Source organism: Drosophila willistoni (assembly GCF_018902025.1).
Source record: "Drosophila willistoni isolate 14030-0811.24 chromosome XR unlocalized genomic scaffold, UCI_dwil_1.1 Seg41, whole genome shotgun sequence".
In the NCBI taxonomy this organism is placed as follows: domain Eukaryota; kingdom Metazoa; phylum Arthropoda; class Insecta; order Diptera; family Drosophilidae; genus Drosophila; species Drosophila willistoni.
In genome coordinates, this window is record NW_025814058.1 from 130,070 (window position 1) to 145,435 (window position 15,366).

Genomic DNA, 15,366 nt, shown 5'->3' on the forward strand with positions numbered 1-15,366 from the left:
ATGAATCACAAATTAATATGCCTGGCAGCGTAATGAACGACCGCAATGACATAATATGAAAAAGCGAAACAAAAAATAAATAATGAAGATTCAATTAAAGTGAAGCCCTTTTTATTTTGTTGGCTTTGAAAATAATCAACTATCGGGGCAGATGGCTGATGGCTGATGGCCTGGCCATTAGTCACACACACGCACCACCTCAAATAAACTATTTTGTGAATTTGTTGGACTCTGGCCATAATGAAATGAAACGAGCTGAAATTGTTTAAACGGTTCATGAATTATTGCGCATACGCCGCATGGTTCGGTTCGGTGCAATTAAATTTGTTAAATAAATGCATTTTGATTTTCATTTAAAGAAATGTACAAGCAAAACAAAAAAACCAAAACTAAGTAAGTAAATCGGAATTGAATGCAAAATAATGCCCCTAGCTCTATCTCACTCTAATCGCAATAGCAGTCGCAGTCTCTTTTCATAATGAAATCAATCAGTGCGGTAACTGGCAATGGATTATGGCATATTTAACTGTCTCTAACTCCTCTGGCTACCTCGCCACTTCTGGCTCTGGCCTCAGTGTGTGTGTGTGTGTGTGTGTGTGTGCGACTGTGTGTGCTATTACATCACAGAGACAAAGTACTCCAGCTTAAATGCTGCACTGCATCCAATCCGTCTCTGACGTATGTGAAAGTTGAACAAAATACAGAAAATACAGAAAAAAAAAAACTTAACTCCAACTCGAAACTCCAAGCAACTTCAAACCAAGTCAAGTCTCCAGCTTTAGCTTCAGTTTCAGTTTTAAAGTGCGATTGTCTTGGCTTATTCAAATTGGAACAACGTCGCCAACTCTCTTAGAGTCGTTTACCGCATGCGGAATTGTTTCTTATATACATATATATGTATGTATTTGTTGTTGTTGTCTTTTTGGCGGCGTGTGCCGCCTAAAATCTTGTTACATTTTTATATAGTATACCTATACTTATACATACATATATAAACTACTTTGTGATACTGCATGGTCATATATTAGTAGTAGTAGTAGTAGTAGTATATAGTTTTGTCTATGAGAATGGGAGCACCGTGTCGACTTTAAATGCATATGTGTGTGGGTGTCTTTCTCTCTCTAATACTGTGTGTGTGTGTGTGTGTGTGTGTCTATGAACCGGTTGCAGTTGATGCTGGTGGCAGTTGTTGTCGTCATATGTTGTAACTACTTAACTGGTCCACAAAACTGAATCCATTCCAGCCAGCTGACTGATCAATATCGATTTTGGCGCCCAACATTCTCCAAGTGTAACAAATTTTCCATGTGCATAACTGCTTTAACTTAATCTATCATAGTTAGAGTTGTTGTAAGTGCATAATCAAAATTTATGATCTTTGGGTAGACTTTATTCGTCTATATCTGTGCATCGTTCTACATTAGTTTAACAAGGGAAAATTCAGGTATCACCGTAAGAGCTATATGTGATCACAATTTGCTCTTTCTTATCAAAAATAGATTGAGTTTGTGGAATTTAACGATAATGTAATAGAAAGTATCAGTCTAATCAGACTTTTGAATTCAAAGTTCTTTGCAGTCGCAATTTTGTAATTTTTAAATCGGGAAATCTTTGAAAAAACATCTCAATTTCGACAAATACTTTGGCTTTTTAGATAAATCTTGAGAAAATACAGAAAAATAAACTTTATAGCATCAAATATGATGGATTATCCCATTGAGTATACATATTGAGTAATTGAAGGCATGTATTAAAAAATATTTATCCAAAAATCTATTATTTAGGTATCCCAACTATCCTGTTTCGTCCTCCCTTAAATGGGCAACATCTTGATCCCAAAAGGTTTAAGAAGAATTCATTTGGACAAAAACAAATTGTTGTATTATGCGTCACTTTTAATTGTTTGTTGGAATGTCTCTGAAGTCACGATTTGTAACAATTTCAATTTATATCCCATATAAATGTATGCTTACCGTTTTTTGTTTTGCACTTACCTTTACAGATTTCTTTAACTGTAAAAAATCATTTGTGACTGCAAAATGCAAAATGTTATAATTATATTACGAGTTGTTGCTGCTGCTGCTGCCTCAAAAAAGGTGGTTCAACTTGTTTTTTTTCTTATTTTATTACTTTTATTTTTCATTTATTGTTTATTTAAGCTTTTTGCTGTTTCTGTTGTTGTTGTTGTTATTGTTGCTTAACACAAATTACAAGAAAACCAGAACCAAGCTGACAGGCGTCGTCAACTGGCAACTGGTTCGATTTTGTGCTTTTTATTTCTTTGTGTTTTTACATTCTCTTAGAGTATAGGGCCTTGGACAGCGATTGCGATTGACTACCGACTGAATTGGTCTGTATAAGTTGTAGGGCGAACGGGGAGTGTTAGGTGTGGTTTTTGTTGGGGGGCAGGGGGTGAGCGGTGAGGTCTAACTGGAATTGCAATTTCAATTCCAATTCCCCGAAAACGTTTTTTTTTTTTTTGATTAAATTCATCTAGTTATGCATGTTTTGTATGGTTATGTGACCTTGTCACTGTTTCTTTAAAGTATAAAAAAATTAACAATAAAACGAAACACTTTACTCAATGTACTATTCGACGGGGGACGATCTCCTTGATCTCTCCCATTGATCAAATGAGCATCGATTTGGGCTTCCAATTCATCGCCGTAGCGTAAAATATACCATTCGGCTATGAAATATAGAATCAATGTGATGAAAGCATATTTCAAATAGATTTTAAATATATCCAATATATGGATGCCCAATTGATGCAGCAATTCGCAGAGATCCATTGTTAATTGAAAACTGTTTGTGCTGGGCTAACGTTGCGTATGCGTAATGCAAATCTTTACTCTAGTCTCTATATTCCTCTCTATTTGATGGCAATTTTGTTTTTTTCTGTTTTTTTTTTTCGTTCGTTTTGTTGTGTTATGTTATTTTTGCCTATCAAAATTGAGGTCGTCTTCGACTTGGGGTTCGAGTTCGGCTTGGACTTGGTCTCGTCGTCGTTGATGATATGTGTTGTAGTCGCAGTTGTTGTTGTTGTTGTTGTTGATGTTGTTGCTGCTTGTTGGTTTTATTATTATGCAATAAACGTTTTTAGTTCGCTTCGTCTTAGGTCTTCTTTTTTTTTTTTAGCCCCGCGCTGCACATTTTTCGCTTTTGGTTTTTAGCTCATTTGAAATTTTTGTATAGTATGTTGGAGCTGTTGCCGATGCTAATGACGATGATCATCGTCGATGATGATGAAGATGTTGATGAAGATGATGATGTTGATGTTCAAGCTGCTGCTGCTGCTGCTGATCCATTCCCTTTTTGGGATGCTCTTTGAATGCCCCTCACACCGCTGTTTGTTTTTGTTTTTTTTTTTGTGGGTTTTCAGTTTCGGTTTCGGTTTGTCATTTGATCATCATTATGCGCGCACCTTAATTATGTTAATTTGTTTAGAGCAGCTTTTGTTCAAAGTTGCCTTTATTGTTGTTGCTTTCTTTACAAGACTTTATTAAGCTCTTTCTTTCACCGCATCGGCCTGTAAAAATGGTAAAACACAGAAATTTCATTTTAATTTGATTGAAAATTAATTGGTCTTTGGCTTTTTGTATTCGTATGTATGGCTGAAGATGACTGACTGACTGACTGAGTGAGTAACTGTTTGATGTATTTTTTGTTGTTGTTGTTTTGTTTTTTGTTTCTTTAACAAATTGGATTGCGAAAAGAAAAAGGCAAACAAAACATAATAATAGAGTGAAATGAGAAACTAGATCATAGCTACAAAAGCAACAAAAAATAAATATATAGGTATATACATATAAGAAAAGGGTGTAGCCAAATGAATTTCAAATTGAGGCAGGTCAAATTTCGTATCTTCAATGAAATGCTATATCTTCCAGGTATAAATTGAGCCAAAGCGAATGTATAATAAATCAATTAAGATAATTTCACTAAATTTGGTTGGCTTAAAGGTTGCCAAAGTCATGGGAACTGTATCAAATTTGTAGCCAACTAGTTTCGGAATGAACTGACAATATTTTTGAACAACGTTTTGTCAAAGAAAAGTATTAAAATTTTTTTTTTTTTACGAAGATTATTTAAAAATTTAATATTTACGACTTTGTTTTACTTTCAAATAACGAAACTAAATTTTATAAAGATTAAACAAAAGTTGAATATAGATTTCGTTACAAAATTGAAGCACTTAAAATTCTTTTTAAATGGAAATTTAATTCCTTTTTAACTTGGTCATTATTTAAATAGTTTCCTTTGCCAGTTGAAGAAAATATTTTTGAAAAATTGGAAAAGAATTGCAGAAGAACGAATTTTGCAATTTATTTGAACATAATTTTGACAATTTTTAAGGTTTTCAGATTAACTTTATTCTGCTTCAAAGTGATTTCACTGAAAGTAGTCATGGTCTATCAAAATATTATATATAGATCATGTATATATATATTCAGCATCCAATAAATCTTCATAATTTTGCTTAAATCAATGCTAAATGTTACGCTTTACATTTAAAAATATCACATAATCATTTTCATAGATCGTTCACCTTTCTATACAATTGACCCAGAGACACTGAACTCTTTAGTATCTATTGGCCTATTATTAGCCAGTCTGTCCCCTATCTCTCTCTGTCTCTCTTTCTGTCTCTCTCTCTATCTCTTAACCTTCAACCCAACACGAAATCGAAACTCCCCGTTTATTTGCTACACGTTTCCTATTTCCCCCCACAAATCTCCCTCCCCCAAAGACAAATCTCTGACTCGATCTGTGTGTGTTTGTTTTTGGTTTTTGTGTCTTCTCCACAACGAAGTGAAGTAGTAGCCAAAGCAAATCTTTGACAAACCCAAGTCAAAACTCGCTTAAGATTGCACATCTTTCAGTTTTGTGTGATTTGAATATTCGTACACTTGACAATCGCTTAACGAAAATCTACTTAACCTTACGATTTGTATCTCTAAGAGGTGACTCCTCTCTTCGATAATCGCAGCAATTATTTTAAGCACACACACCAACAAAATCAACTTCAACTTGGGCTTTTGAGGCTTTAGGCATAAAAAAGCCAAACAAATTGTATTACATTAACAACCGCAAAACAACAACAACAACAGAAACAAAAAATATCCACCAAGTTGCAATGTCCAAACCAGTTGCATATGAAAAGGCACAGCTTTGTGCAAAGTGGATTGCCTTCGTCAAGGAGATGGTAGATGGTCGATGGTCGACGGGAGCTGGACTTTAGAGTGCGTAGTCATGTTTTTGGCGTACATTATTTATATAAATACATACACACATGCATGTATGTGTGTATCTTCCTGTCAGGCAAAAAAGAAGAAACAACAGTCAACAGGCAGCAATGGAAAATGTAAATGCTGAAGTTGAATTGTCACATAAAATTGAACAAGAAGATACAGTGAATAACACTACGCAAGGGGGGACCAGACAGCACTCAAAGTCTACCCCCAAAACTAGACTTGACTTGAGCCTCCTCGTCAAGTGACAACCTGAACGAACGGGGCAGATCCGAAGCAGAAGATTTCGCAGAAGCAGAAGCAGAAGAGTCTCATATGGGGCTTGATCTACCGGTTTTTCGATTTCGATTAATTTTTTCTTCTTTTTTTCTTTTTCTTCATTTATTTATTTTTATTTTCTTGAAACCCCCAAAGCAGACACCTTGAAAGACCTTCTGACATTTTCAGTCATATCAAATTATTTTCACTGTGTGTTTTCTTAATACCCTTACTTACACTTGGATAACAGTAGATCAGTAATAAAATGAAGATTTCTGCTTGTTGAAATTAATGAGTTTTGCAAATGAATTAACCAATTCGATTGTTTATACGGAAATTTATTCTAAAGAGTATTATAAAATCTTTTGGCAATTGTTTGTTTTTTCTTTTCTTGCGTTTTTTTTGCAATTTATTAAATTTCAACATCATAAAGTTAAATTAATGAAAACATTTCTTGTTGTTGTAGTTTTTATTGTTGCTGCTGTTGTTGTTGTTGATTGCTGATCATGAAATTCGCGTCACATTGTAAATTATTTACTTGCATATTAATTAGTGGTAACAACGAACTCATTTTTTTTGTCTTTGGTTTCTGCTTTTGGTGTTTTTTTTTTCTTTTTTCAAAATCTTATTACATAAGGATTGCCCAAAGGGGCCAAATGGTGTTAACTGCTGCTGACCAGTTGCCGTTGTTGGCCCATTAACAAAAAAATATAACTGAACGACAGAAAAAAACCCCAAATCGAGTAAAAGAAAACGAAAAATGTGGGTGACCAGAGTAAAAGAAAAACGGGGAATGAAAGAAAAAGAAACATTTTTGTAATTTACCTTACAAGACGAGTCAACCAACCAACCAACCAACCAATCAGCCACCCACCCACCGCCATCGCCATCGCCGCCGCCCAATTGTTGACAAGTTGGTCAAGTAAATTGAAGTTGGAGTTGGTTGTCAAATTGGAGTAGACTCGATTTAACCGGGTCACACTTTGCTGCCTTGTCTGGGCACTACTAACAAAAATTGAAAATGGCTTTTAATTAGGTTGTTGTGTCTTTCAATTTCCAGTCATGTTGTCAGTTTTTTCGGTTAAATGTGTTTGTTATTTTTGTTTGGTCTCAAGTATTTCCGTAACCCATTTGGTTGGCTGGCACTCAGTCAGGTTTTGGTTTATGCTTGAGTGATTGAAATTGCGTAGGTGTTGTCATAATTACCCACTTTTCATGCCCTGTATATGCTGCATTTGGTAAATGGGTATATTACGATCGATCAAATGCATGTAGCATTGGCAGGTTGACAATAAACTATCAAGATTTAGCCCTAGGAATGGCTAAGAATATAGAAATCAGCCCTCTCTCTTTCTCTCTCTATCTGTCCCTCCCTTTTTCAAAAAGGGTTGCTTGTGTAAATTCAATTTGGTGAAAAACCATTGAATGTATAGTTTTTACTGGGTATCTTGGGATCGTTAACTCCTTTCAACTTATTTACTACTGTTTACGGAAATGAATTGAACTACTTTGAATTTGAATAAACATAAATGTAAATATAAACATTAATTAAAAACAAAAACTTAGGAAAAAATGTGAACTTTAACAATATTCTTAGACTATTTTGTAAAGATCTTTGATCTTTGAGGATTTTCTAAAAAGGGCTTTTGAGTTTGTATTCTATATTATTTTTAGAAACAAATGTTTTAAAAGCAATAGCTTAGTATTTCAATTGATATCTTAGAGTATTACAATGCTAATAACTTTATTTAGATGAGTTCAATGAACTCGATAAGGTTGCTTCGTTGACATTTGAATAGCTTATCATAAGATTGCTAGTATAGACTATAGTATCCATACGATATTAGGAAGGAGGCCTTACTTAAGGAACAGAAAGTGAGCAGAAGATTAAGCTGAAGATCTAGTCGTCTATTCTAGGATCTATAGGATCGGTAAAATGTTACGAATGACTTAATTTGGGAGTAGAATGTGGCGGAAGGTGGCTGAAGATCAAGTCGATTAAACTAAAGATAATGCTTGGAAATTTTTAATTTTTATTCGGGCGAAAAAACTCCTAAAAACGTTGGATAGAATTTCATTTGTGGTTGAACAAATTTTTTCGCCCATTTTAAAGTTCGGTGAAGGGAGCGATTAGCTAACTAACTTTATCAAATTTCTCACCGCTTCCTCTTCCTATTTAAATGTGGAGTAAAATAGTCTTTCAGTGGGTTCATAGTCAGCCTTCATCATATTACATTCACTTCAATTTGGCTACTGGAAACAGGTTTTCATCAATGGGGGAATTTACCCAATTGCATTTTTTTTGTTACTTGCCTGTTGCTATCTTTTACTTTATCATCTGTGGCTTTTTGTGTTATAATTACCGCACTATTATCAATTTTCCAGACAGACAGGTGTGTGCCAGCTCCAGGTAAACAAGAGACAAGGTAAACAAAAATAAAAAAAACCAAAACCATACGTATATATAAAACGTTTACCAAAAAAAAAAAATGAAAAAAAATCGTACGAAAAAAATAACAACTGATTTTGACAATTTAGACTGGAATACGTGGCCGACTTCCAGTTGCCCATATGTTCGGTTGATCGATCAGCTGTTTTTGGCCAAGTAAAGCTTTGAAGAACAAATAAGCTAAGCTTTTTACGGCTAAATAATCGATATAGAAAGCTTAAAATGTCTGGAATAGTTGTTGTTGTTGTTGTGCTTTCAGAGCGTTGTTTAAAAATAATTGATCACTGAAAGGTTGATTCAATGTTTATTCACTTATCACAATCTAGTGATAGTGAAGTGATATCTCATTTTAATGCTTTCAATTGAGTGTATGTAATTCACGCATTATCTTTATTTTTTAGTTTAAATAATCTCTTTCAATCTGCATTAAAATCTCAATAAATTAATTTTTTGCCAATTTTCGCTTCAATTGTCATGATTTTTTTTCAAAAATTGAATCGAAAAAAAAATTTGTGAAATGTACAAGTGTTTGATGTCATTTTAATATATACTTAATTCTGATTTATGTATATGATTTTTAACTTTTTGAAATCGGCTAGAAAATAGTCAAAATACAGTCTGAAAAAAGGCAGATTAACCAATAATTTATGTTAAAAATTCTATAAACAAACATAATCATTTATAATTTAAGTTTTACATAGTTTTACTTTTATTATAGCCCCGAAAATTAATATTTTTGTTTTTCTATTGCGCTGGCTTAATCCGCCACTGTGTTTATAAACAATTATCTAATTTTGGACATTCTTTCTTTTTGGCTTAAACATTTCTTAGCGCCACTTGACCGTTACTTTACGGCAACTGACAAAAGCTGAGCAATCTGAAAGTAGCTGAAAGTTGCTCACTGAAAAAAGCTCTCAAGTACAATTAACATTGGACTGTTAAACCGGCAACGGGTAATATAACCGTTACTGTTAATAACAGCACTGGTCGACTAAGACCTTAGCACTGCCGGCTCAGACCTTTGGACTTTTGACTCAGACCCTAGAACTTCCGGCTCAGGCCCTAGCAATGGTTGGAGTTTTTATACCATACACCCATAGGGTGGTATATTAAAGTCGCCAAAATGTACGTAACAGGCAGAAAGAAGCTTTTCCGACCCCATAAAGTATATATATTCTTGATCAGCATTAACAGCCGAGAAGGATCAAGCTATGTATGTCTGTATGAACGCCTAAATCTCAAATAGTATAAGTGATAGGGCCACCAAATTTGGTATGTAGACTCTATGTAAAATATACAAATAATTGGAAATTTAGCCACGCCCACTCCGCCTTCATTATTTACAAGTTAGTCCTATTAATTTCTATTAATCTACCAAATTTGATTAAACGGACTAGAAACACGCAAAATATTCGTATAAATGAGTTTTACTAGGCGGTCGAAAGGGCAGAATTGGCCGTTGTCGGCGAGACGACTTATTTCATTTGAACTGACCAAACAAAACTTTTGTTTGGGTACAAGAAATCTAAAAGCATTTACTCAGAAAGTCATTTAACTAATACTTTTCAATCTTCCACAAAAAGGTGAGCAGGATGTCTATATAGTTTTATCATCAGCAGACTTTGATAAAGAACTCTAGAATTGCAATGTCTTCAATGTCAAAACTAGTTGGGAATTGCAACTAAATGAAGCGATAAAAGATTGAAGCCTACAATGCAATGCAAGGTTAGACTTAAATTACAAAAAGGTCGTAATCTAACCAGCTAATACTTTTTCGTTAAAGTTATTTTAATATGAAAATTGCTTTTAATATTTGTATTTTTTTGTATTTTTATTTTTAAATGTTGTATTTAAAATTAAAGGAAATGTGAAATATTTCTACAACAATGAATTGATGATGGTATACATGTGTATATGTGTGTGTGTGTGTGTGTGTGTATATATTCTTTTTCTTTTGTTTTGCTATATACAAAATTATACAGTTTTGGTTTTTTTTTTTGTTTGTTTCGTTTTTTTTTTTTGGGTAACATTTTGCAAAAAGAGGTAGAAGCCAATTGGATTAAGTATTAATAACAACAACAACGACGACAAAGCATGCTTTTTTGTCCCCCGATCCAGATCCCCTTAGCATTCTTTATCTTCCATTTTCCATCCTTCATCCTTCAATCCTTTATCCTTCATTTTCTGCTACATTCATTCAATGGCCTCAATTATTTCATATTCTTCATCCAAAGAATGATCATAATCGATATTGTATTTATTTTTGATTTTACTTTTATAGTCACGTAGCTCTTGATCGTTTTCAAATTTATTGGGATTATAGCGTTGCCTTTGCTGTTGTTGTTGTTGCTGCTGGTGTTTACTGTTGCCGGTGTTGCTGTTGCTGCCGTTAGGTTTCTTTTTTCTTTTGGCATTGCTGCCACTGTTTGGTTTGATTGTTGGTGCAATAATTGTGCGATTTCTAAAACTATTTGGTTTAGTTTCTAATCTAGATTTAATTCTATTCCTATGGGATTGATTTTCATTATTTTTACTAGAACTATATTGCTGTTGCTGTCTCTGTTTCTGCTTCGGCTTTTGCTGTTGCTGTTGTTGTGATGATGATAATGATGATGAGTATGACAATTGAGTGGAGTTTGGTGTGGTAAATCTCATCTGTCCTCTAAAACTATTTTTGGTCATTTTATTGTAGTTTGTTGTTGCAGTGCTATCTACGATTTGATTGTGATTGCTTGTGTTGCTGTTGTGATTATTGTTGTTGTTGTTATTGCTGTTGCTGTTGCTGGATTGCTGTTGCTGCTGCTGTTGTTGTTGTCTTAGAAATTGTCGCTGTCTGCTGCCTCGTTGTCTGCTTGTTGCTGCTGTTGCATTTGTTATCCCAATTTTATACTCATCATCAGCCTTATATCATACATCATTCTGCTGCTGTTTACGCTCGGGAATACGATATAATTCATCATTATTTTGATACAATTGCTCAGAGGTGGCGCAATTCACATTGGACCACCAATCGCAGACACGTACAGCCTGATTGAATACAGTGCCATTGGGACATAGGAAGGAATATTGATGACCCGAATGAAGGCACCAATGCCAGACCTGTGTATATAGAATAACAATAATAAAAATGAATTCCCCTCTCCATTTCGATATCGAATTTTGCAGTTGCCACTCACCTGACAACGTGTCTCCGTATCAGCATAGTAGCCCGGTTGACGTCCTTGGCAATTGAAGGATAGACCCTTTGGTACAGCATCATAGGCAGGATAATCCTCACCAGCAATATAGCCATCAATTTGCTGTGAAAAATAGAGTACAAATACAGACAGATTTTAATAATTATGTTTGTGATGTGATGTATAAATAAATTAAGAGAAACCCAGAAAATGCATTCCCATGTGAATTATCTCATCTCAGCCGGCGACGACCTTCAATTGCGACTAAAAGTGCCCAGAATTGCCCAAGCTGAATGCACATTAAAAATCAACAGAGATAGACCTAAACAATAACAAATTACATAGATGTATGAAACAATTGCACACAAAAACAAAAAAGACCTGACACAAAAATTTCAAATGCAAATGCAAAACACACACACACAGACACACACACACACACACTGGTAAACCAACAAAAGAATCAACTGGTGTTGAAAATGAATGAATTTTGTGTAAACTTTGGCAATCGTTGAATGAAAAACTCGTCGTGACAACCAACTGTCAATCTCATGCGTATGAAACCATGAAAAGCCAACAACAACATGACCACCCCCCACCCTCACCCATTGCCCATCTGCCCTCCCTTGCCCACTGCCTTTGCTTCTAGCTCTGAGCTCCCAGCTCCATTTGGCATTCGACACATTGCATCCGCCTATCTTGATCTTGTATTACAATTTGTATGGTAGATAAGGGCAGGAGAGGGAGATGCACTTTTCCTTTGCTTGTTTTGTTTGTTGGTTTTAGGTTAATGCTGAGTTTATGCTAATCGAAAATAATGCAAGACAAGAGTGCAGTCTTCAATTCATGTGCAACTGAATGATGGGAACAACAATATTTTCTAGGTGTTACTTTATATGGGAAATTATGATACATTTTCGAAATTCAATTTCGAATTATTTGTTTATATTCACAATGTGCGAACTGCCAAGAGCCCATTTTGTTGTTGATTATTGGTCTACTAAGAGGATGGACTCCCTTTTAATTAGTTGAGAAAACTAATACAGAATGGCATTTTGTTAACAAACAATTGCCCCACATTTTGGCTTTGGAATTAAGTTTAGCTTTTAATAATTTTGAAAACTACAAATCTAAGTCTTTACTTTTTTTTTGTTTGGGCCAAGTAATTGTATAAATTTTGTCTAGTTTATGCTTTTTCGAAGATCAAAGTGTAAAATTGTTAGCCTCAACTTAAATGTTGGCTTTTGGTCGTTTCGTTTGGTCGATTGGATAAGAAGCTATTTAGCCCTTTAGATTTTTTGGCAGCATTTCGGTTTGTTGTTGTTGTTGTTGCTGTTTCCATTTATTTCACTTTACTAACAATAAAGTTGCATCGATTTTCCTCTTCTCATTTTCTATCGTATGCAATTTTCACGCTAATAACTTTCATGAGGTTTTAACATTTTCAACTAAACAAAGGCAGCGTCTGCAACAACAACAACAATAACAATAGTAGTGAATTTTATTTAACCGCCCATTGCCTCAGTAACCCAAACATTACTTTGGCCCTCTTTCTCCTCCTTCTCCTCCTACACCCCCTCCACCCTCCTGCACACTGGCAATCGCAGTCAACCTTTTCCGTAACAGTTTTAACTGGTTTAAATACCAAAAGCAGACACAAAACTCTTTACTGACTGAAGCTACATATAACAATATAACAGGCAAAAGGAAAATGGGTAATTTTCCTTTTTTGTACACCAAAAAAAAAAAAAAAAAAAATTTACATTTTGTTTGTTACTTTTGTTTGTTTGAATGCTTAGGGCACCAAGGCTAATTGATAAAGTGAGTTGGTAAGTGGAAATACAGAGAGATTTCATAAAGTTCATAACGAAATTTGCATACCCTTTCAAATTAATGCTAAAGACACTAATTCTTATAGAAATATCTGGGAAAGGAGAGAACTCTTTCTCGAATTTCGTAGAATTTTTTGCTTTTTTTGGAATGACAACAATTGATAACAAAGGGATAAATAAAGGGAAAATAATGAAAATATTGAAATTTGAAAACCGAAATTAGAACATAAATTCGAAAATAAGAATTATATTCGAAATGAAGTTTGGTCTTCGGTGTCTTTTTAATCTCCGATGTTATTTTAATTACTTTTCGCAAGGGAAAACTAATTTCATAGATCAAGCTAAGTTAAAGGAAATACAGGAAGGAGTTTAAAAAGATTCTAGAAGAATGAAATTGTTGTAATATCAATATCAAGGAAAGGTTAAAGTTATTCCATATAACATATAAAACAATCTGCTTGAGAATATAGATGATGCAGTAAGGGTATCTTTGGTAAGGGTATCTCTAACACACACGACCAAAAAAACAAAAAAAAAAACCTTAAGCAAGTAAAAGAAGAAAACAATGACGACACCTTCCTTTTGCTTTAGACCATCAAATGAGGGTATGGGAAGAAGAAGTAGAAGATGAGGCAGGAGATGGTAGAGTAGGAGGAAGAGGAGAAGGAGGAGGAGGAGGAGAAGCTGCCGCTGCCGATCCCTCTGTGGCTGCTGCTGTTGGCAATGCTTTTGCATTTGCTTGGGGTTTTTAGTGGACGTGAGAAGATGTCTAACACTTGGTAGACAGGTCGTCGCTTGCACTTGCAAAATCTCGTGGAGAGTTACCATTTTTTTTCTCTGTTGTTGTTGTTGGTCTATTTTATTGTTGTTTTTGTTGCTGTTGCTGTTAAAGGCAACAATTGCAGTATTGGCTGTTGTTGTGGTGGCTGCAACTTTGCGTGGGAGTTTTTGTTGTTGTTGTTATTGTTGCTGGTATAGATGCATATCAAAAACAAGAGACAAATGGTGTGCGCAATCTCTTCTACTTGCAATGAGTATATAGGAAAATTATCTAAGATGACACTTTTTTTTTTTTTTTTTGGGTTTGTGTGCAGTAGCAGCTAATGAAGTTGTCAAAATAGAAGATCAGATTTAGGTGTTTTTTTTTTGTGGATTTTTCCCAGGCTCATCAAATTTCTCAGCGATAAATCAAACGATAATTGTTATAATCCAAAAGGGAATCTAAGATTGTTGTTGTTGTTTTCCTTTTTGGCCAGTAAAACTTACCCCATTGACACAATTCCCTGCCAGCAGTAGACCAAACACGATCATCATTATAATGGCAGTGGAGGAGATAAAGTTGCTCCAATGTTGAAGAAGATGCTGCTGCTGTTGTTGTTGTTGTTGTTGTTGCTGCTGTCTGTGGAGCTGCTGCTGCTGCTGTGGTGATTTGTTTGCTGCTGCTGCCATGATGTCTGTGATTGTTTTTGTATTTTTTTTTTTTTTGGTATACGTAATTTAAATTTTACTATCTATTGAAAAAAAAAAACGAAAAAACCAGTTGATTTTTTTTGTTTTTAGAAAGGAAACTGCAATTTTGGTTGTTTTTTTTTTTTTTGGTTTCTTCTCTAAAGCTAAAGAAGAAGCAGCAGCAGCAGTTGCAGCTTCTACAACTTCTGCTGGCTCCTTGTCCACCGCCCGCCCCCTCTCTCTCTGTCTGTCTGCGTGTAGAAACATGCAATTTGAATTTGATTTTTTATATTGTATGTTATATACATATGTATTTCTTTATGATTGCCTCTCTGTGTGAGTGTGTGTGTGTGTGTGTGTTTTTTAATAGATTGCTTATGGCAAAACCGCACAATTTTCATACACATTCTCTGCTTGACAGAAGGCATTCACTTTATGCGAATTACATATATATATATTTTCGAATGCTCCTTAATTGATCATCACAAATCTAAATGGGAATTTGATTATTGGTATATGCAATCTAACTGTGTCATTTACTTTACTTTTCAGATTAAATTGATTAATAACTATCATTAAATGGAACTTACTGCATTTTAAGGTAAGTTTTTAATGTCCTATTGATTTAATATTCTCATAGAGATAGTTAGTCATAGAAATTAATCAAGTTGAAGCTTGAGGCGAATTGTTATCTTATTCTTAGGGTAGAATCTCTAATTTTCGTTCCTACTTTACTCAAAATTTAATGAGATGTTAAGCAAATTTCATTAGGAAATTATGATTCCTTTAAGAAAATTAGAAAATTAAGATGATTTCTAGAATTTTAGCTACTTGTAAAGATGCTAAAATAAGAGAACAAAATCTCATATAGAATGATTCGATAAAGCGTAGAGTATTACTTATATAGGCTATAATTCGCTTAGAAGAGAGTTAAGTCTAGTATAGAAGCA

General features: G+C 34.4%; 2 protein-coding genes across 3 annotated transcripts; both read right to left on the reverse strand.

The window, feature by feature from the left end:
• Positions 1-2,270: 2,270 nt before the first annotated feature.
• On the reverse strand, positions 2,271-7,987 carry LOC26530134. Of its 2 annotated transcripts, none has more exons than XM_023176149.2 (2): positions 7,874-7,987; positions 2,271-3,529 (listed from the first exon to the last, which is right to left on the reverse strand). In XM_023176149.2, the coding sequence occupies exon 2, from the start codon at positions 2,790-2,792 to the stop codon at positions 2,541-2,543; it is 252 nt and encodes an 83-aa protein (XP_023031917.1). In that variant the 5' UTR covers positions 2,793-3,529; positions 7,874-7,987; the 3' UTR covers positions 2,271-2,540. The 2 variants fall into 2 exon arrangements, with proteins under 2 accessions (XP_023031917.1, XP_023031918.1); XM_023176150.2 differs by lacking the exon at positions 7,874-7,987 and adding an exon at positions 7,671-7,757.
• A 2,836-nt stretch (positions 7,988-10,823) lies between these two features.
• Positions 10,824-14,823, reverse strand: LOC6643080. The gene is made up of 4 exons (XM_047012287.1): positions 14,820-14,823; positions 14,234-14,421; positions 11,136-11,258; positions 10,824-11,058 (listed from the first exon to the last, which is right to left on the reverse strand). The coding sequence occupies exons 1-4, from the start codon at positions 14,821-14,823 to the stop codon at positions 10,867-10,869; spliced, it is 507 nt and encodes a 168-aa protein (XP_046868243.1). The 3' UTR covers positions 10,824-10,866.
• Positions 14,824-15,366: the final 543 nt, after the last annotated feature.